This window comes from Lontra canadensis, unplaced genomic scaffold, assembly GCF_010015895.1.
Source record: "Lontra canadensis isolate GAN:19392208 unplaced genomic scaffold, GSC_riverotter_1.0 scaffold29, whole genome shotgun sequence".
Lineage (NCBI taxonomy): Eukaryota > Metazoa > Chordata > Mammalia > Carnivora > Mustelidae > Lontra > Lontra canadensis.
This window is the reverse complement of record NW_022631023.1, coordinates 1,740,077-1,762,985: the sequence shown is the minus strand read 5'-3', so window position 1 is coordinate 1,762,985 and position 22,909 is coordinate 1,740,077. Positions and strand designations below refer to the sequence as shown.

General features: G+C 48.0%; 1 protein-coding gene across 1 annotated transcript; it reads left to right on the top strand.

The window, feature by feature from the left end:
• The first annotated feature begins 705 nt into the window (after nucleotides 1-705).
• LOC116872333 (keratin-associated protein 10-7-like) lies at nucleotides 706-14,044 on the top strand. The gene is made up of 6 exons (XM_032865512.1): nucleotides 706-861; nucleotides 1,124-1,297; nucleotides 6,342-6,455; nucleotides 7,244-7,328; nucleotides 8,079-8,303; nucleotides 13,227-14,044. Exons 1-6 carry the CDS (start codon nucleotides 706-708, stop codon nucleotides 14,042-14,044), a joined length of 1,572 nt encoding a protein of 523 aa, XP_032721403.1.
• The last annotated feature ends 8,865 nt before the right edge of the window (nucleotides 14,045-22,909 follow it).

The following is a 22,909-nucleotide window of genomic DNA, read 5'->3' as shown; positions in this document are numbered from 1 at the left end:
CAGAGATGGGGAGATGCTTGTACAAACCAAAGAACCCCAAGATAGCCAGAAAACTCCCAAAGCTAAGAGAACATGGAACAGATTCTCCATCTTGGCCCCAGGACAAAACAACCCTGCCAATCCTTGATCTCAGACATCCAGCCTCCAAATGATGGATCTCTGCTGTTGAAGCCCCGTCTGCGGTTAGCCACAGGACACTGATGCAGCGCAGCATATGAATCATGACTCATCACCGTTACACAGAAACCAAGTAAGCCTCCAAGCACTGAGGCATTTGATGGTCCTCGGCCAGCAGAGCAGTCCACCACAGTGCTCGCCAGGACCTGGGCCTGGGACCCAGCCCCCAACACCGGGGTATGCCACCTGGGCCCCCAACGACCCCACTAAAACAGCAAGAAACCTGCATGCCACCCTCCAAGCTTGCCTTCTAGGACTAAAAGCAGTTAGAGATCCCAGATCAGTTTCCGGAGTGTTGTGAGCTAAGCGGGGACTCCAGGAAGTGAAACAGCTGTGGCTGGTTCTGCAGGACCTGGCTCTCGGCACCAAGGAGGGGAGCTCCTGGGGAGACTAATGCCGGATAGCACAAGCCAGAAGGGTATGAAGAGAAAGTCAGGGCACCAGGCACACACTCACTTTCACACACTCGCTCACACATTCACACTCACACTCACACTCACAGCCTCCTCCAGCCCCACTGCCCCTACCATGGCCACGCCTACCCTGTCCCTCTGCTCTAGCGACCGGAGCTACGGCAGCCGTGTTTGCCTGCCCGGCTCCTGTGACTCCTGCCCCGACTCCTGGCGACAGGTGGACGACTGCCCAGAGAGCTGCTGCGAGACCCCCTTCTGTGCCCCCTCTGCTGTGCCCCCACCTGCTACCAACCCCCCTGCTCATCCCCCACCTGCTACCAACCCCCTTGCTCATTCCCCCTCTGGGAAAACATGGATCTAGCAGATCCTAATCCCGATTGAACGGGCATTGTGAGGAGTGCCCCCACCTGCTATGAGCCCCCCCACCTGCTGTGCCCCCACCTGCTGCACCTAGCTTCCTGACTGACCCTCATCACACCCCTGCCAGCTGCGGATCCAGCCCCTGCCAATCGGCCTGCACCAGCTCCTGCCAGCCCTCCTGCTGCAGCTCCTCCCCCTGCCAGGAAGACTGCTATGTGTCTGTCTGCTGCACCCCTGTCTGCTGCAAGCCCTTCTCCCTGCTCAGCCCCCTCCTGCCACCAGTCCAGCCTCTGTTCCCTGTCCTGCTGCAGACCCTCCTCCTGCGCATCCCTACTCTACTGCCACATGTGCCCAGCCTGCCCCAGGCCCACCTTAGCCCAAAAGTCCTGCTGCAGATGAGATACATCCCCCATGGAGCCAGCTGAGCTCAGGTCCTACCCAGTGACTGTGGTCCTCCCAGCCACCCCTCCTCAATCTGTTCTTGACCCATCTTAAGGGGCTGCCCCACTGAGGACAGGGGCAGGTCCAACCTGGAAGCTGATCACCATGTCCTGAATTGCTCCAGCACATGGACCATTCCTTGTGTGTTCTGGTCCAGCCTGCTGTTGAGCTGCAGACATAGACAAACCAAACATCCACACTCAGTGCTCTGGCCCTAGAAAGGTCTCCTAGAAAGTCCCCATGGCAGTGGCCTCCCCCCCATATCTCTCACCCTGCATGAGTGTCAGCCCAGCATCTATCCACCTGTCTCTGTGTCCTCAGCTCAGTGACCCATCAGCTGTCTCTGGATACACTTAAGGAAACTGACCAATAAACACCCAAGACCAGCCAGAGCCCTGGCTCCATGTATCATTATTCCCCAGCCCAACCACATGTCCACTTCCGCCCTCTGTACATAACACTGCCATCCTGCAGGACCCTGTGTGGCTTCCTGTGACTCCCTGGGGTCCCAGCTGGGCGGCAGAGGATGGGGATGGGTATTGCAGCCCTTTGGCCCTTGGGGCCATCCTGGGCTCCTCCTTCACCCTCCTGTACTTTTCCTTGACTTGCCACTGTCACTCCTCACAATGCCCGTTCAATCGGGATTAGGATCTGCTAGATCCATGTTTTCCCAGAGCATGTCTAAATGCCCTCCTAACTTCAAAATTGGCAATTTTCATCTCTGTATTGCCTAAAATCTTCTCACATGCCCCACTGATATCCCTGGCATGGTGTCAGGAGCACATGCTGAGGGGTGTAATCTGTTACACGTACAGATCCCAGAAGTCACATATTAATGGTCGTCCTAAACCTGCCTGAGAATAAAGCCTTCTCTCAATCTGCCATACAAAACATAAAAACAAGCACAGAAGCATCACAATTATCAAGCCAATCCACAAGTGGTAGGTGCCAGACAGAGCAAGGCCCGTCACTCCTTAAAGGAAGGAAAGAACATACAACATTCACCAGTATTACGCTATTATTTTATTGAAACCCAGCATCCAATAAAAAATTGGTGGACACATTTTTTAAAGATTTTATTAATTTTGGGACTGGAGGAGATTATGCTAAGTGAAATAAGTCAAGCAGAGAAAGTCAATTATCATATGGTTTTACTTATTTGTGGAACATAAGGAATATCGTGGAGGACATGGGGAGATGGAGAGGAAAAGGGAGTTGGGGGAAATCGGAGGGGGAGACGAACCATGAGAGACTGTGGACTCTGAGTAACAAACTGAGGGTTTTAGAGGGGAGGAGGTGGGGGATGAGTTAGCACAGTATTGGGTATTAAGGAGGTCATAGATTGCACGGAGCACTGGATGTTATATGCAAACAATGAATCTTGGAACACTACATCAAAAACTAATGATGCACTACTGTATGGTGACCAACATAACATGATTAAAAAATATTTTATTTATTTATTTGAGAACACCCATGCGCACATGCATGTATACAAGTGGGGGCAGGGCAGAGGGAAATCAAAATCAAAATCAGGGAGAGAGAATCTCAAGCAGACTCTGCACTAAATGTGGAGCCCAACACAGGGCTCCGTCCCACGACCATGACATCATGACCTGAGCCAAAAGCAAGAGTTGGGACGCCCAACTGACTGAGCCACCCAGGTGCCCCAAAATTACTAGACACATTAAGAGGAAAAATCTAACTCATAATCCAGAGGCAAAACAGATTATACAAACAAACTCAGAAACGACAATTGCTGGAATTAGCAGACAAGGTAGTTAAAACAATGACGGTAAATGTATTCATGGATTTCAAGGAAAACATGAACACAAAGAAGGAGAAATGTAAGATACAAAAGAGAACTAAATGGAACTCCAAGAGTCAAGAAACTTAACAATAAAAAAATTAAAGGATGTGGGATTGAGAGGGAGACAAACCATAAGAGACTTTTAATCTCACAAAAAAACTTGAGGGTTGCCAAGGGGAAAGGGGTTTAGGGATAGGGTGGTTTGGTTATGGACATTGGGGAGGGTATGTGCTATAGCGAGTGCTGTGAAGTGTGTAAACCTGGCGATTCATAGACCTGTACCCCTGGGGCAAATAATACATTATATGTTAATAAAAATAATTTTAAAAAATTAAAGGATGAATTTAAAAGTAGAACAAAGACTGCAAATGATCAGTGACCTAGGAGACATAATCACAGAAATTACCCAAACTGAAAGACAGTAAGAAAAAAAAATTAAATTAACAGAGTGTCAGGGATCTGAGGAACAATATTAAATGGTCTAACATAAATATAATTGGGGTCCCTGAGGAGAAAAAATGAGGGGTGGGAGAGACAGAAAAATATTTAAAGAGATAATGGCCAAATGTTTTCCAAATTGGATGAAACTGAGAAGTACATAGAAAACTTGAGAAACACTGCACACTAACCTGAGCTTACTGATATGTATGCAATATTCCATCCAACAACAGTGAAGTCGAGTTCACATTTTTTTAAGTGTACACGGAACATTCACCAAAATAAATCATATCCTGGATCATAAAACCAGCCTTAATATATTTAGTAGGATTGAAATCATACTGAGAATGTTGTTTGACCACAACAAAATCAGAAATCATGAACAGAAAGATATCTGGAAAATCAAAAACTATTTGGATATTAAATAACACTCTTCAAAATAATCCATGAGTCAAAGAAGGAATCACAATGGAAAATTGGAAATATTAATAAAATAAAAATAAACTTTATAGAATGCAACTAACACAGTATATAGGGGAAAATCTATAGCTTTAATAATTCATAATAATAAAGAAGGAATCCATCAATTATCTGAGGTTCTACCTTCAGAAGCTACAAAAAGAAGCACATGTTGAATCCAAAATAGGTAGAGGGAAGGAAATAATCGAGAAGTGTAGAAATCTACCAAACAGAAAACAGACAAATGAGAAAATTAATAAAACCAAGTCTAATTTTTTAGAAGATCACCAAAATTAATAAATTTCTACATTAACTAGTCAAGAAAAAGAAACGAAAAGGAAATAAATAGACAACATCAGGAATAATGAAATATTGCCCCAGGTACTACAGGCATTAAAAGAACAATAAAAGAAGAACGCAACTCTTGATGCTGACGCAGTCAGCAACTTAGGTGAAACGGACAAGTAACTGGAAAGATATATTCATATAAAAACTCATACAAGAAGAAATAGAAAACCAAAATAGCCCTCTATCCATTGAAGTAACAGAAATATAGTTAAGATCCTTCCCACAGAGAGAATCCCATGCCCAATCCTAATATGTAAAAATGCTAAATGCCCAACTTTTGTATCAACATGGACGGGTCTGGAGGAGATTGTGCTGAGTGAAATAAGTCAAGCAGAGAGTGTCAATTGTCATATGGTTTCACTTATTTGTGGAGCATAAGGAATAACATGGAGGACATGGGGAGATGGAGAGAAGGGAGCTGGGGAGAAACTGGAGGGGGAGGTGAACCATGAAAGACTGTGGACTCTGAGAAACAAACTGAGGGTCTTGGAGGGGTGGGGGGTGGGGGGCTGGGTGAGCCTGGTGGTGGGTATTAAGGAGGGCACGTGTTGCATGGAGCACTGGGTGTGGTGCATCAACAATGAATTCTTGAGCACGGAAAAGAAATATAAATAAATAAATAAATAAATATTTTTTTTTTTTAATTCCTAAGTGCAGTTAGCAAGGTCACAGGATACAAGGTCAACACACAAAAACTGATTAAATTTCTACATAGTAGCAATAAACACTTGGAAATGAAATAAACACACCATTAACTTAAACATTGAAAAATAAAATAATAGAGAAGCTTAATATATGTACAAGGTCTATGTATTAAAAATGATAAAGTATTGAAAAAAAGTCATCCAAAATGATTAGAAATAGATTTATAATTATGAATTGAAAGACTCAATATTGTTAAGATGTTAATTCTTCCCAAATTTAACTGCAAGTTTAATGCAATTCCAATAAAAATCCCAGCAAGTTCTTCTTTAGAAAATGATGAGCTGATTCTAAAATCGATACAGAAATGTAAAGGATCTAGAATAGCCAACGAATTTTGAAGAAGAAAAGTGGGGTCACCTGGGTGGCTCAGTGGGTTAAAGCCTCTGCCTTTGGCTCAGGTCATGATCCCAGGGTCCTGGGACCGAGTCCTACATCGGGCTCCCTGCTCAGCAGGGAGTCTGCTTCTCCCTCTCCCACTCCCCCTGCTTGTGTCCCCTATCTCTCTCTCTCTCTGTGTAAAATAAATAAATAAAATCTTTAAAAGAGAAACAGAAACAGAAAAATGCAGTCGGATGACTAGCTGCTTGATTTCAAGACTTCACGTAAAGCTGTGTTGGTGGAGACCGTGTATTATTGGTACAAGAACAAAGGCTGAAGACAGGACACCGCAGGGTCCCGAAGTAGACCCACACACGTACAGTCCACAGATTTTTGGGCGAGGGTCATTCAGTGGAAAAAGGATAATCTTCTTACTTAGTGATTCTGGAACAACCAACAGCAGATTCAAAAATTAACTAGAAGGGATCCTAGAACTTAACACAAAAGTTAAAGCCATAGAATATTTAGAGGTACGCACAGGACAAAAGCAGCGTGACCCTGGGTTTAGGCAGAGTTCTCAGCACCACTGAAGAAAGGGAATGCATCGAATTTAATCAAAATTAGAGATTCCAGCTACTGAAAAAATGCTACCGGGAAGCTGAGAAGTCTGGGCACAGGTGGGGAAATTTGCTGTGTACACGGACGGTAAGTGACCGCCCGGAATGCGTGGAGGACGCTGACGGTGAACAGGAAGACAGGCGATTCGACTGCGGGGCGGGGGGCAGAGGACCCGAGCAGACACTCGGGGACCCCGCACAGCAGCCGCGGGAAGGCCAGTGTCAGCACGCACACTGCGCTTGCTCGTGACCCAGCAAGCCCACCCCCGGTGTTCGCGCAAGAGCAAGGGCAGCGCGTGGAGTACGGGTGCTCCCACAGCTTCCTTCATAACCACTAAACCTGGAGACACCCCAGATGGACTTCAACAGGTGAGTGCACGGCTGTGATCCCCCGTGCGATAAAACACCACTCGGCAGTTAAGAAGGGATTCACTACGAGCATGCGCGGCAGAAGAGGCAAGTGCACGAAGCCGGTCACGGAGCCTGCCTGTTGCTTCCTTCCCTGGGACGCTCCAGAAAAGGTCAGCCTCGGCAGCCCCGTGGGGCCCCTGCTGCCAGGCGGCGGGCAGGCACGGAGGCTGGGGACGCAGGGAAACCTCTGGCGGGAGGGGAAGCTGATAGCTCCTGACCCCAGCGGAGGTAGCAAGATGCAGACCCTTCTCAAAACTCATCAAACGGCGTAGTGAGACAAGGCGCGCCTGACTCTCTGTACATTGGACCCAGAAAGCTGATTTTAAACTAAGGAGTTAGTTAAAACACTGCTAGGGTTGGGGCAGGGTTTAGGCAAGGAGCTTGTAGCAGGTGGGGAGTGTGGCGTGGGCAGGAGGAGGCTGGGGTTGCAGGGAAGGAGACGGAGAGCCAGGGGAGAGCATGGGTTCCTTTTCTGGGTTCTGGCTGTGGACATAGCCATGGGGAGAGTGGGGCTCATGGGCAGGGAGGGGAGGGTTTGTGGGGGCCACTGGGCCACTGCTTGCAACAGTTCTGAAACCCTGAGGGGGGGTGATCTTGCTGTATGTTCCTGCCCTTGTCCACCAGTGTTCTCAGGCGACATCTCTGTCATCCTGGCATCTGAGCAGCCCGCTCTTCACAGCAATTCAAGGCCTGATGGTTTCTCAGTTAACAGGAAAGGCCCCGCACCAGGTCTCCGTGTCCCTCAGGCTCCCACGCGGAGTCCAGACCAATCAGATGATGGCCTTCAGATTCCCGCCCAGGACGGGATCCTGGGGGTCCTGTCACTGACCCGTAATATTTTGTTTCAAACCTAGTTGTTTTCTTTGGGACCTTGGAGCAGTGCCTCCCCTACGCCACCACCTTTCTGCTAAATGGGTACTGCCTTGGGAGGACCCCAGGGGGACCCTGGGCCCATAGGGGCTGTGCTACTGCAGCCCCCAAGCCAGCTCGTCTGGGGCCGGTTTGCCCAGCTGGGGCAGTGGGTGGAAACGGGCCAGGGGCTGAGAACCCCCAGACCACGACCCGTGTGCAGGCGGCCAGCCTCGGGAAGCCCTGGGCATGCACGGTCCAGCAGCCCTGACCTTCCTGGGCCGGGGCGTTCCCACCCCGGGGCCCTGCCCTGCAGGATTTCTCAGTCCCCCATTCCTACAAATGTTCCCGGGTGGAGGAGACCAATGTCTGCTCAGACCCCTGGACCCCCACCCTCATGAAGGTCGGATGAAAGGAAGCAGATGCGCTGGTGAGTGAGTTTATTGGGGTGTCTGAGCAGGCGCTGAGAGGTCAGCAGTTGAGGCCACGGGACCCGAGCCGAGAAACTGGGAGGGAAGGACGGGGGACCCAGAAGTGGTGGAGACCCCTCCCGGGAGCAGGAGCCCTGGGGACCAGCGGGGTCAGCGTTCTTGGGAACTATAAGGTCAAGGTCATGTCAGCAGTGTGGACGCATGGAAGACCCTGTCCTGGGTGTGGGCAGCCACCTGACAGGTCAGGACCGGACTGAGGGGGCTGGGAGGACCACTGTCACTGGGTGGGTCCTGAGCCCAGCTGGCCCCGGGGAAGACGGACCCCGTCAGCAGCAGGACTTCTGGGCCGAGGTGGGCACGCAGCAGGCCTGGCGGGAGCCCACAGGGCGGCAGAGCAGGGACACGCAGGAGGACCGGCGGCAGCAGCTGGGCTGGCAGGAGGAGCCAGAGGCACAGCAGGAGGAGGCGGGCACGCAGCAGGCGGGCCTGCACACGGGGCGGCAGAGCAGGGACACGCAGGAGGATGGTCTGCAGCAGGACGAGGAGCAGGGGCTGGGCTGGCAGCAGGAGGAGGCGGAGCAGGGGGAGGGCCCAGAGCAGACAGGGGTGCAGCAGACAGGGGTGCAGCAGACGGGCTTGCAGCAGACAGGGGTGCAGCAGACGGGCTTGCAGCAGACAGACACACAGCAGTCTTTCTGGCAGGGGGAGGAGCTGCAGCAGGAGGGCTGGCAGGAGCTGGTGCAGGCTGACTGGCAGGGGCTGGACCCACAGCTCGCAGGGGTGCAGATGAGGGTCAGGCAGGAGGGGGCACAGCAGCTGGAGTCACAGCAAGTGGGGACACAGCAGGTGGGGGCACAGCAGCTGGAATCACAGCAGGTGGGGGCACAGCAGCTGGAATCACAGCAGGTGGGGACACAGCAGGTGGGGACACAGCAGGTGGGGGCACAGCAGGTGGGGGCACAGCAGGGGGGCTCGCAGCAGCTCTCTGGGCAGTCGTCCACCTGCCAGGAGTCGGGGCAGGAGTCACAGGAGCCGGGCAGGCAGACGCGGCCGCCGTAGCTCCGGTCGCTGGAGCAGACGGACAGGGTGGACGTGGCCATGGTGGGGACGGTGGTGCTGGAGGAGGCTGTGAGTGTGAGTGTGAGTGTGTGAGTGTGTGTGTGTGGTGCTTGAGGCTGGCAGCTTTTATACCTTCCTGGCTGTTGTCTCCCAGGCCCCCAGCAGGCTCTAGTTCCGGCTCCCAGGCCACGTTGGTGTTTGTTTGCCGGGATATTGTCTGGCTCATAAAACTCCTGGAGCAGCTGACTCCAGAGTGTCTCATTGTGTCCTGGGGAGCAGGAGTCCCAGCCCTGGTTATCAGAGCAGGGGATGGCGGGTATAGGGCGAGTGTCCCTCAGCCCTGAGTACCAGCACCCCAGCCTCCTCTCAGGAAACAGCTCCATCCCCCCCTTTATCCCTGTGCCTGTCTCTCGGTCTCATTGCCCCTTATTCTCTCTCTGCACACACACAGTGCATTCTCGTTACACAGTCACTAGGTTCTAGAAAGTCACCAAAAACACTGAATTAGCAAATCTGGGAACACGGGATTACGGGGTTGGGTCCCTGCAAGCTCTGGTCAGATTTTCAGCAACCCTCAGTACATGATGGGTTAGATGTGTGTTTCTGTTTAAAGCGACTTATTTAATAAATACTTGAGATACATTTTATTTAACAGTGGACTCCCTGCCAAGAGCACCTTCAGTCACACCTGAACAAGGCTTGTCAGATGCGGATTTTCTCCATAAGGCACGTGAGCCCTCTTGTGCTCAGAACTCTAGACCTCCAGTGCTACGCCTGGCGCCACTTTCACCAGCAAAATCACAGCATAAAGCACAAAAGTGACATGAAGTGCGAGGACAGGCTTACAGTCTGGGGGCCAACATGGGAGGCAGAGCCTCATTCCCCCTCAGCTGGGAACACGTGTCCGCTTCTTAAATTTGGAGCAGTCTGCACATGTCTGCGAATGCCCAGGCACACATTGTGAGTATTGATTTGGGATTACAAAGGAATTTTAGTGAGTAGGTGAATCACAGATAAAGAATCCATGAATAATGAAGATTGACTTTGTCATCTTTCTCTGTACACGTACTCATATGTGTATAATGTACATTTTTAAAATACATTGTATCATAATCTACCCACTCTGTTTTTTTGTAACTTAATGTAACAATGGAGCTCCTTTCCCGTGAATACATAAAGATTTCTCTTTCTTGGTTAGGGCTTCACTGAATCTCACATTGTCCTCTGTATTTGTCTATATGTTTCCCATCTTTGTGCTTCCAAACTTCCTGTGCCCTTATATTTAGGATCTAGTTCTTAGAGTTAGTATGCAGGTTTTCCATTTTTGTCAGACTCTTTATTTTATTTATTTGTGAATTGAAATATTTTATTTGATACTTGACATTTAATTTCAGTATTGATAGTTGGGTTTATATCTGCGATCTGGCTGTATGTTTTCTGTTTGTCTAAAACATCTTATGTTCCTTTTACAATCTCCTGACCGCTTTGGGGTATTTTTATTATTTATCTGCCTTGTCCCATTCATTAGTCGTTGTCTGTGGTTTCGTAACTGTCTCAGAGGTCAGCCCAGAGGCTACAGAGTGCCTTCCTAAGATGGTCAAGTCTGATGGGCACGGGCCCATCTGGAGCACGGGCCACTTCCGGAGCAACCCTGAGACCCCAGCACACCTCAGCTCCTCCCCCTGCTTGTGTTGCACCGTTCGTCTCTACTAGACTGTAGAGCCCACAGGAAAGTGTAAATATGATATATAGTACAACATTGCGAAGGGACATGTGGGCCAGTTTCCACTCTACTTGTACTGTTATCTATCCTTTCAGGTTCTCCTCCATTGTCCTGCACTTCTGCCCTCCAGCCATCCTACCCGAAAGCTTCCTGTGGCAGCGACTTCAAAGTGCATCTTCTGGTGAGGACTTCACTCCGCGTTTGCTGGTCTAGTGATGTTTTGTGGCACCTTCACCTCTGATCGGCATTCTTGGGGAGCTCTATTCCAGTTCGGCAGTCATTTCATTTGGCCCCTTAAGGATGCCATCCCATTGTTCCATTCCCACTATCCGCCCCCCATGCTGTTATGACAGCCACAGATCGGTTCATAAATATCAGTCCTGTGTTCTCTTCAGTCAAAAATTTCTACTTTTTTCTTCGTCTATGTTTCAGTTTTACAATAAAGGTCTCCCTCCTTACACCTATTTCCCTGAGCACTTCCAACACAATTCTCTCGAAAGTCTGTGTCTGATTAACTCCAACACTGTCACCTCAGGCTTGTTTCTATCATCTGTTTGTCTCTTGACATGACTATAATTCTTGATTGAATGTTTGACATTGTGAAAAAGTCTCGCAGCTCTGGATGAGTTTCTCTCCTTCCGAGGAATTTCACTCTGGCTGGTGGCCTGGGTGGGGCAGAGGACTCAAACCGATGTGAGGGTTCTCCCCTCCTGGGGCCAAGCTGTCCTGGGGTCTCACCTGAGAGTGGCTCCTCCTTGGCCAGTCATCAGGGTTATGAGTCTCCCTGGCAATGAGGCTGCTGAATCTCTGCTTGGGTGTTAAAGGCTTTCCGCTGGCTTTCTTAGCACCTTTCCTGCATAGCATAAAAATTTGGCAAATGCCTTGAGATTCAGCCTGCAGCTCTGGAATTCCTCTTGGGAACTGCCGTCTCCCTGGGGTCTTGACCCCTTGGGTCCATGTTGCCTCTGCAGTCGCAGACTCCCGTGGAGTTCTCTCCACCCTCCCTGAGGTTTCCCAAAGCTCTGCCAGCCTCTCTACATCCCTTCACACCCCACAGCAGGATTCATCAGCTGCACTTCAGGAAAAGCCGTTCCGAGATGCTAGCCTGCCTCTCTGACATCGCTCCTCTCCACGTGTTGGCCCTCAACACTCAGTCTCATCAGCAGCCTTCAAAAGCTCTGCACAGACGTTTTTGTATCTTATCCAGGTTTTGGGGCCATCCTCAGCCGGCATACATATATCTAACAGAGGCTGCCACATCATAGACAGCAAATATCACCCTCTCCCCACCCCTGCCAAGCACTTCTAGCTTACAGATTAGTTCCTGTATCTCCAGAAGGGCCAGAAGCTGAACCACACTCAGATCTACACCAGGTTTATAACTCAAAACATAAAGAAAGACAACTCAGCCACAGTTTAGTTGAATTCCTAGAACCCCTTTCTTCCCCAGCATGGACCTCCTCGTAGGTGAGAGGCCTGGGGTGAGAACCTCTTCCGGAAACAGAATGGCCAGGAAGGGTGAGAATCAGAGGCCACAGATGCAGCAGGGGCAGCATACGCTACCTGCAGGCCCCCAGAGACCTCCCGCTGGGGTGTGATGCCACTCCCCCAGGCCCCGTACTGCTGAACCCCCTCTTCACTATCATCATGGGGCACCAAGCACCCACCTCCCCTGGCTGACAGCCCTCCATGGAGTCATGACCCATGCATTCTCCAGCTCAACAGTTTCCAGCACGTGGGGGGCTGGCTCCAAAGTGAATACATTCATCCTTGGAAGGTAGAAGGACCAGGGAGGATGGAAATTTATTTAGCAGAGGGAACCAAAACCACTTGGTGGCCACTTAGATATTCTTTGCAGAAGAAAGGAAGGGGTTTGGATGACCTTCAAGTTTCTGGCTGGGGTGACCCAAGGAATTTTTCAGTTAACAGTCAAGAAAATCAACAGGAGACACAAAAAACCATTGCTTTTCCTATGAAGGCTTTGTGGGAGCTGTACTTCCGGCAGGCGGGAAATAGGGCACTCCAGTTTGTACTCAAGTTGTGCAGGGTTTGGGCGTAAGAAGGCCATGAACATGGCTCGGTGAGTGGTCAGGCAGAAGTGGCCCTCATGGCCATCCAAGGACATGGAAAGTGTGGCCACCTGACTGCCTCACCTTCTCCTGCTTGCCACCTGCACATGCCCTCAGGGGAACTCCCCACACCAGAGAGAAGACCAGGGAGTCACAACCAGAACATGTCTGGCTCCACACTCTCTCTGACTGGCAGCTGTGCCACGCTGACAAGCAGGGGCCCCCAGTGTGCACAAGACCCACCCAGGTGTCCACAAAAGTTAAGATTGGAATAGATGGATTCTTATGCAGCCAACCTGGCCCCATGACATGCTATTTACAGACTCACTTTTCTAGCTCAATGCATGTTCTAGACCACAGGTAGCTTAGGATGAGTCAACAGACCCCAAAACACACTAGGAGTTTTATAGCTAAGCAAATACCTCGTAGAACCAAACACGCAGCTGTCGCTAATGAGAGTCCCTGGGGCTCCAAACAGCAACAAGGAAGGGAGGCGAGCAGGGTTGCTGCTGGGACAAACACACCCAGGAGGGTATAAAAGCCGACAGCTCAGTACCTCACACACACTCACACATTCACACTCACACTACACTCACAGCCTCCTCCAGCCCCACCGCCCCCACCATGGCCACGTCCACCCTGTCCGTCTGCTCCAGCGACCTGAGCTACAACAGCCGCTTCTGCCTGCCCGGCTCCTGTGACTCCTGCCCCGACTCCTGGCAGGTGGACGACTGCCCAGAGAGCTGCTGTGAGCCCTCCTGCTGTGCCCCCACCTGCTGTGCCCCCACCTGCTGTGACTCCAGCTGCTGTGCCCCCTCCTGCCTGACCCTCATCTGCACCCCTGCGAGCTGCGGGTCCAGCCCCTGCCAGTCAGCCTGCACCAGCTCCTGCCAGCCTTCCTGCTGCAGCTCCTCCCCCTGCCAGAAAGACTGCTGTGTGTCTGTCTGCTGCAAGCCCGTCTGCTGCACCCTTGTCTGCTGCACCCCTGTCTGCTGTGAGGCCTCCCCCTGCTCAGTCTCTTCATGCTGCCAGCAGTCTAACTGCCAGCCCTCCTGCTGCAGCTCCTCCCCCTGCCAGGAAGACTGCTGCCAGCCTGTCTGCTGCACCCCTGTCTGCTGCAAGCCTGTCTGCTGCACCCCTGTCTGCTGCAAGCCCGTCTGCTGCACCCCTGTCTGCTCTGGGCCCTCCTCCTGCTGCCAGCCCAACCCCTGTTCCTCGTCCTGCTGCAGACCGTCCTCCTGCGTGTCCCTGCTCTGCCGTCCCGTGTGCAAGCCCGCCCCCTCCTGCTGTGCCCCCGCCTCCTCTTGCCAGCCCAGCTGCTGCCGCCGGTCCTCCTGTGTGTCCCTGCTCTGCCGCCCCGCGTGCTCCCGCCAGGCCTGCTGCATGCCCACCTCGGCCCAGAAGTCCTGCTGCTGAGTGATCTTCTATGGCCACTCCAAACCTGAGGAGCTCCTGTGCACAGCCTGGATTCTTCACTGAGCACCAAGACAGCTGTCCAGCCCCCTTCGCCGGGCCCCATGGTGGACACTGGTCACCTGTTCCCCACTCTGCATTTGTCCCGCTGACTTTCCTCAAGTAGCAACTTTTCCCAAGTCAATATGCCCTGCCTCCTCCATCTGGGTTGGCAGTGACCCCAGCATGGCCAGCTGGACTCCCCCAAGCCTTTGAACCCCATGTGCTGTGAAAGCAGAGGAGATCAAATACCTTCTCCAGAGCTGTGTCTCAGCATTGCCACTGGACCCGTATGTCCCTGGCTCCTGTACTGATTCCTGAGCTGGCTTCTGCATCACCCCTCATTCTGTGAGCTGTTGATCCCCAATAAATTCCTGTTTTGATCATCTTCATCAGAATTCATGTCTGTGGTTTCCAAGAAAGACCTCCATCTGACACCCCCTCCCCGGCATAAGGGTAGTCCGTGCTTGTCGCCCCCGCCGCCAGGATCTGGCCCTTCAGCAGAGTCTAGGAGGTGCCTCTGGCGACATGTATGTCCAGGGCGTGGACCCTCTTTCAAGGACATACAGGCTGAATAGGCTGGTGGCAGTGCCTGGGGAAGAGCCACCCTCAGGTGACTTCCCTGAACCCAGACTGTCCCCAGCCCCTGCACTCCAGAAGGATGGACTCCACAGGCCCATGTAGTTAAGAACCAGCACCGCAGGCCTGGCACAGCTGTCCTTAGACCTGATGACAACGTGGGCCCTTGGGTGGTGTCTGGGAATGTGGATTTGGGGAGGGTTTCCACCCATGTGAAAGGGCCTCACTGGCCATAAACTGTACAAATACTATGGCTTGTGCTGAACACCCACTCTTCCTGGGGTCTGGAATTCTGGTACAAGCCAGGAAGAGGCTGCCCACATGACGTGGCCCCAATAAAAATTCTGGGTGCTGACTTCTGACAAGCTCCCTGTGGGGGAGGGGGCGATACCTCATGCATGTTGTCACTGCTCCTGGCTAGGGAGTTGGGCAAGTCCTGTATGACCCCACTGGGCAGGGCTCCGGAAATGTGTGCCCATAGCCCCTGGCTTCTCCCCACGCACCTTTGCCCTGGGCTGATTTTTCTCTGTGTGCTAAGTCCTGGGATGTCCCCCAGCAAATCTCCAAATCCTGGGGACCCCACACCCAACACCCTGGCAGAAGTGTTCGAGTCTGATGACGGCATGCATGGCCAGGACGGTAGAAAAAAGGTCTGCTCTGTGCCTCAGGTGAGAGTTTCCAAGCAAGTCGGTAACATCCGGAAAAGCTGCCCCTGTGCACACCCTACACCCCGGGGCAGCTCTCCTGGAGAAGACCTCATGTGTGTGTACATGAGACATGCGGATTGTCTCACCGTGGAGTTTGGAGGGTCTAAGTGTTAAACACCATGAAACGCCCTGCAGTAGGAGAATGGACAACCAGACAACAGCACAAAAAGAAGGTAGCCAACTGGGTGTCTATATGGGGAAACAAACTTTGCCTTCTTCCTCACATCATGCACAAAATTAATGGAGGGAAGGCAAGAATACTAGAACTTAATGCAGAAGGTAAAAGAGTGGAGGTCCAAAAGGATAGGCAAGAGAATATCTTCACAATGTGTGGTAGGCAAAGACATCAAAAACACTAAACATAAAAAGGAAGAATCAGGGGCACCTGGGTGCCTCACTTGGTTCAGTGTCCAACTCTTGGTTTCAGGGATTGAGCCCTGCGTTGGGCTCCTTGCTCAGTGGGAAGTCTGCCTGAAGGTTCTATCCCTCTACCCCTCCCCCCACTCACGTGTTTTCACTCATTCTCTCTCTCTCTCAAATAAATAAATAAATCTAAAAAAAAAAGAAAGAAAGAAAAAGAGTCATTATACCAGACTTCATTAAAATTAGAAACTTCTGGGGTGCCTGGGTGGCTCAGTGGGTTAAAGCCTCTGCCTTCGGCTCAGGTCATGATCTCAGGGTCCTGGGATCGAGCCCCGCATCGGGCTCTCTGCTCAGCAATGAGCCTGCTTCCTCCTCTCTTTCTGCCTGCCTCTCTGCCTGCTTGTGATCTCTGTCAAATAAATAAATAAAATAAAATTTTAAAAAATTAGGAACTTCTATGCACCAAAGGACACCATGAAAACCACACATCCACTAGGATACCTCAAGGTAGAAAGTCTAACTACCCTGGGTGTCAGGGAGGATGTGGAAGAACTGAGAAATATACGTTTGCTGGAGGGAATGTGAACGGGTATGGTCGCTTTAGAACCAGTGTGGCAGTCTCTCAATCATCACCAATCATGTGGCCCAGACTTTCCACTCTTGGTTGTTTATCTAAGAGAAGTGGCAACCCAAGTTCACACAAAGAATTGTTCATGAATATTCACACCAGCTATACATGCATCAACAGCTGAGCAGATGAACAGATTGCATTATATCCATACAATGGAATATCACTCAGCGCAAAAAGAAGGCAACCTTATACATATTTATATATCTCAATACACTCAGGGAAGAAGACAGTCCCTAAGAGTTCATACTATATAATTTCATATATGTGAAACTGTGGAGAACACAAATCCAACCTACACAGAAAGGAGTTCTGTAGTTTCCTGGAGCCAGGGTCCAATGTGGTGGGATTAAGAACACATAGGAAATTTTCAGGATGATGAAGTTCTATATCTTGCTTGTGACAGTGGTCACTCTGGTGTATATCTTTCCAAAACTAAGCAAATAGAAACGTTAAATGTACATGTTATGGTATGTGAATCATACCTAAATAAAGTCAACTTTTTAAAAAGGACACCATCAAGAGGATGAGCAAAACACGTCCCTGACTTGGAAGAGCTGTGTGTAATGCTCATACCCAGTGGAGTGCGGGAAGACATTGTACCAGTTCTTCCCAGTTCTGTGTTCAGAACATCAATGAGAGCTGTGGTGTATTTATACCATGGGAACTGGCACAAGCAACAAATTGGGGATTTTTTGTTTTGTTTTATAGAGAGCTAGTTATTAAACATTTATCACACACACACACCACTGTATATATACAATAATTAAATCACATTTGAGATATATAATACATTTTTATAAGCCAATGAGAAATACAAATAATCCTACTTTTAAGAAACCAAACAAATGACTTGAACATGCACCTCAGAAGAAAAGATATCCAAATGCTTAATGAGCAGCTTTAGTAATCAGGGAATGCAAATTAATGCAATGATGTGGTATTACTACACCCTTTCCAAAATGGGTAAAATTTTAGAAGACTGACAAAACCTCATCTTATAAAGGATATAGGGTGACTATAAGTCATAAGATTGGCCAGTGGGAATGTAAATGTCTTTAGAAAGCCACTGGACAGAATATAAGCTAAACTGTACATGTGCCTATCAACCCAAAAATTCCACTTGTGGAGGCACACTGATAAAAGGTTGGCAAATATGTCCACCAAAAACAAAATCCACAAAAATTTTTATAGCAGCATCATGAATAGTAGCCAAAATCTGGAAATAATCTAAATCTTTATTATTAGGGAAGATAATGAGGCAATACGCATAGCAAGGCTTAATGTAGCAACTTGTAGCACAGAAAAAAAAAAAGAACAAACTACTGAATCTGAAGCCACATGTGTGCTTATCACAGACATTCTGTTGAACAAGGGAGCCACAAACTAAGGATTAGATGGAAGAGGCAAAACCAATCCACAGGGAAAGAAGGTGGAATAGAGAATCCTTGTGGGTGGGGGGTTAACTGAGAAACAGCACAAGGGAACATTTGAAATTCTGGAAGCATTCTATGTCTTCAACAAAATATTCTAAGGGATAACTCTTCCAATCCAGAAGATTATACCCAGATAAATTATCAACCAAGAATAAGGACAGAATAATGCTATTTTTAGATAGGCTTTGCTCAAAATATATCTCCCGTGCACCCATTTTCAGAAAGCTACCAGAAGGTATACCCCACCCAAATAAAGGCATAAACTCAGAAAGGAAACTACACCACATTCAGGAAAATAAGAGGCCCATTGTAAGAGAGAGATGGAGAAAAATCCAAAGACAGTGGTGAGGAGCTCCTTGGATGACACCTGTGCCCTGCGCAACCAAGGGAGTAGACAGCAAACATCAGCCCACAAACAGAGGGAGCTCCTGGAGAGACGTTTCCACCAAATAAAGGAAGCTAATAGATGACCTGATTATGCTCACCCTCTTGAGTGGAGCTTGGGAAAAAATTAGGTACACAGAGAAAGAAACAAATAAACATAAGAAACAATTGTTAACTCTAAAAAAGGAAAAACAAAAGCAAAACCAAACATGTGCAAGTGAGGAAATTAAATCTGGCCCCACTACGCAGACCTGGCTATGAATAACATGCCCTGGTTAAAATGATACAGGTTTGACAATGATTTAACAAAATATTGGGGTATTACTGCCTTCTGAGCCTGGGAAGAAGAACTTTTCATGGGGTTTTGGGGGAAATAAGAGAAAGTGCCTTCCTCCACAACAGAAAACCATGTCATACCTAAAGCTGAAAATTCAAGGGGGTGTGAGGATGATGGCAGTGGACTAGGAGGGTCCTAGGTTCACCTTCTCCCACAAATATAATTAGATAATTCATCCCAAATACCCCAAAACTGATCTGAAGACTGGCAGAACAAACACAACCAATGGGAGAGAAGAAGTAACATCAAAGAAGGTAAGAAGTGCAGAGATGTGGCTTGGGAGAGAAATGGATCATGGCCACTGCAGCGGAGAGGGACCTGTGGTCATGGTGAGTGGCAACAGACAAACTAGCACACAGGGGAGCACATGGGGAAAATGAATCCCCATAGCAATTGGCATGGAAAGCAAGAGGACCAGAATTTCACGAGTTCTACAGCCAGCAGGCTTAGAGCCTGGAATTGTAAAGGAGCTAGTGTGCTTGGCTCTAGGAGAGCCTGGAGGACATTGGGGATGCTCTTGGGGAAAATGCAGGGCAGATAACCCTTGGACATACAGCATGGGAAAAGTGATCTGAAGAACACCTAAGGCAGACAGTGGGGGAGTTATTTGCTCATCCGGCAGCACATCCCAGAGAAGCATCATTCAATGAAGAGACCCCTCTGTGAACGAAGGAACTGGAAGACACCATTTCCCTCCCATAGCACTCAGCATAAGCACAGAGCCACCTGCAAAAATGAGCCCCAGTGATGACACTGGCTACCTAACTTTCTTACACCAAGCCCCACATCCCCTGTGTTCCAGAAGAACCACCACTCCCAGTCATGCTCACCTCAGGCCCAGTGCAGTGGGCCCCTTCATCCAGACCAACCCAAATATCTACTCACACTGCATCTCCCAATATGGGACTCTCATGGAGCCTCAGTTCTGGTGGTGGTGGTAACAGGTCTCACTTCACAAGCAGACCAGATCACAGGTAATTAAAATATGCCATATTTAGGACAGAGACCAAACATGTAGCCCAACAGGTAAAGAAAGTCTAGAGATGACCGGCCTGAGGGCTAAAGTGGCCAGAACACAACAAGAGAGAACACGCAGCACACACAGGAGAGAGTTCCTGAAGCACCAATCCCTGCAGAAGAGGGGACACCACATGGCAAGGTGCTACAAGACCTCCTCTTCATAAAGTCATTACCTTCAAAAACAGGCGACATAACACAGAGAAACAGGCATAGAAAGTTAAACAAAATGAGAAGACAGAGGAATTTGTCCCAATTGAAAGAACAGGACAAGGCCATAGCCAGAGATCTAAGTGAAACAGATAAAATGGAAAAATTTTTAAAGATTGATTGATTGATTGATTGATTTTTAGAGAGAGAGAGCATGAGTTGGGGGAGGTGTAGAGGGAAAAGGACAAACAGACTGTGTGCTGAGCATGGAGCCTGATGTGGAGCTTGATCCAATGATCCTGAGATCATGACATGAGCCGAAATCAAGAGTCAGACTCTTAACTGACTGAGCTATCCAGACACCCTGCCTGATTGAAAAATTTAAAGCAATGATCATGGGCATCTGGGTGGCTCAGCCAGTTAAGCGGCTACCTTTGGCTTAGGTCATAATCCGAGGGTCCTAGGATCAAGCCCTGCATCAGGCTCCTTGCTCAGCAGAGGGTCTGCTTTTCCCTCTCCCTGCCTCCCACTCATTCTCTCTCTCATTCTCATAAATAAATAAATAAATAACTCTTTTTTATTTTATTATTTTTAAAAGATTTTATTTATTTATTTGACAGAGAAAGAGAGATCACAAGCAAGCAGACAGGCAAGCAGAGAGAGAGAGGAGGAAGCAGGCTCCCCACTGAGCAGAGAGCCCAATGCGGGGCTCGATCCCAGGACCCTGAGATCATGACCTGAGCCAAAGGCAGCAGCTTAACCCATTGAGCCACCCGGGTGCCCCTTTATTTTTTTATTAAGATTTTATTTATTTATTTGACAGAGAGAGAGAGAGAGAGAGAGAGCACAAGTATGCAGAGTGGCAGGCAGAGGGAGAGGGAGAAGTAGGCTCCCCACCGAGTGGGAGCCAGATGCAGGTCTCAATCCCAGGACCCTGCGATCATGACCTGGGCCAAAGGCAGCTGCTTAATTGACTAAGCCACCCAGATACCCCAATAAATCTTTCTTTAAAAAAGGTATAATAGCTGAAAACTTCTTTCATTTGAGGAAGGAAACAGACATTCAGATCCAGAGAGTACAGAGAACTCCCACCAAAATCAAGAAATAGTGTAATTAAAATGACAAAACATAGTGATAAAGAAAAAAATATTTAAAGCAGCAAGACAAAAGAAGACCATAAAACACAAGGGAAAACACATAAGACAAGCAGGGGATTTTTCTGCAGAAAAATGTTGCAAGCCAGAAGGGAGGGGCATGATGTATTCAAAGTGCTGAATGGGAAAAATCTGCATCCAAGAATACTTTGTCCAGCAAGGCCATCATTCAGAATAGAAACAGAGATGAGGAGTTTCCCAAGCAAACAAAAACTAAACCAGCCCTTCAAGAAATATTCAAGAGGACTCTTTGAGTAGGAAAGAAAGACCAGAAAGACAGTATGAAGGCAGGAAGCACAAAAGCAGTGGAAATTAATATTTCTATTTAAAAAATCAGTCAAGGAACACACAAAATAAAAGGATGTTAAATATAACAACATATGCCTAAAATGTGGGGAGGACAGGAATAAAGCATGGGTTCAAACTTAAGTCACCATACACTTAATATAGATTGTTATGGGCAGAAAAGGATATATACAACATAAACCATATATCAAAACTACTAACAAATATGCAAAGAATAAAGGAAAGAAATCCAAATATATCAGTAAAGAAAACCAGCAAACCATGAAAGAGAGAAAGAAAAAAAAAAGGATCAGAGAAAATCTTCAGAAACAACCACAAAACATTAAAATGGCACTAAATACATATATGTCAATAATTACTCTGAATATAAATGGACTAAACACTCCAATCAAAAGATACATGATACCAGAATGGATTAAAAAAAAAGATTCATCCATATGCTGCCTACAAGAGACTCACTGTAGATGTAAAGATACCTGCAGATTGAAAGTGAGGGGATAGAGAAGCATCTATCATGTAAATGGATGTCAAAAGAAAGCCATTATGTCAAACTAGATTTTAAACCAAAAACTGTAACAAGAGAGGAAGAAGGGCATTATATCATAATAAAGGGGGATAATCCAACAAGAAGATCGGAAGATCTAACAATTGGAAATATCTATGCCCCTAATTTGGGAGCACCCAAACATATACAACAGCTAATAACGAACATAAAGGAACTCACTGGTAATAATACAATAATAGGAAGGGACTTTACTATCCACTAACAGCAATGGACACATCATCTCAGCAAAAAATCAAGAAGGAAACAGTGGCTTTGAATGACACAGTGGTCCAGATGGACTTAACAGAATATTCAGAACATTTCCCTCCAAAGCAGCAGAATACACATTCTTCTGGAGTGCACATGGAATGTTCTCCAGAACAGATCCCACACTGGGTCACAAATCACCCCTCGATAAGTACAAAAAGAGTGAGATACCATGTATATTCTCAGACTACGACACTGTGAAACTTGCAGTCAAATACAAGAAAAAAATTGGAAAGACACAAATACACAGAGGTTAAATAACATCCTACAAAGAATGAATGGGTATTAAGGAGGGTGTGTAGTGCATGGAGCACTGGGTGTTGTACACACACAGTGAATCTTGGAACACTGTATCAAAAACTAATGATGTATTTTATAATGACTAACATAACACAATAAAAAAAATAATGAATGGGTTAACCAGGAAATTAAAGAAGAAATAAGAAAATACATGGAAGCAAATGAAAATGAAAACATAGCAGTCCAGACCTTTGGGATGCAGCAAGGACCATTCTAAGAGAGGAGTATATCACAATACAGGCCTACCTCAAGAAGCAAAAAATCTCAAATACACAAACTAACCTTACACCTGAAGGAGCTAGAGAAAGAATAACAAATGAACCATAAAGCTGGCAAAGGAAGGGAAATAATAAAGATCAGAGCACAAATAAATGATACAGAAACTAAAAACAAAACAAAACAGGGAACAGATCATTGAAACCAGGAGCTGGTTCTTTGGGAAAAAAATCAATAAAATTGATAAATCCCTAGCCAGACTCATCAAAAAAGAGAGTGAGAGAGAGGAACCCAATTAAGGAGGGCACGTATTGCATGGAGCACTGGGTGTGGTGCAAAAACAATGAATTCTGTTACGCTGAAAAGAAATTTAAAAAAATAAAATAAAAGCATAAATGAGAGAAGAGAAATAATAATAAACCCCACAGAAATACAATTATA

Excerpts from the sequence above, each read along its gene's own strand:
- LOC116872333 (XM_032865512.1), top strand. The coding sequence starts at position 706 with ATGGCCACGCCTACCCTGTCCCTCTGCTCTAGCGACCGGAGCTACGGC. Across the intron at positions 862-1,123 it reads CCTTCTGTGCCCCCTCTGCT|CCCTCCTGCTGCAGCTCCTC; the intron begins GTGCCCCCACCT and ends AGCTCCTGCCAG. Across the intron at positions 7,329-8,078 it reads GGGGGTCCTGTCACTGACCC|CTGGCCCCGGGGAAGACGGA; the intron begins GTAATATTTTGT and ends TCCTGAGCCCAG.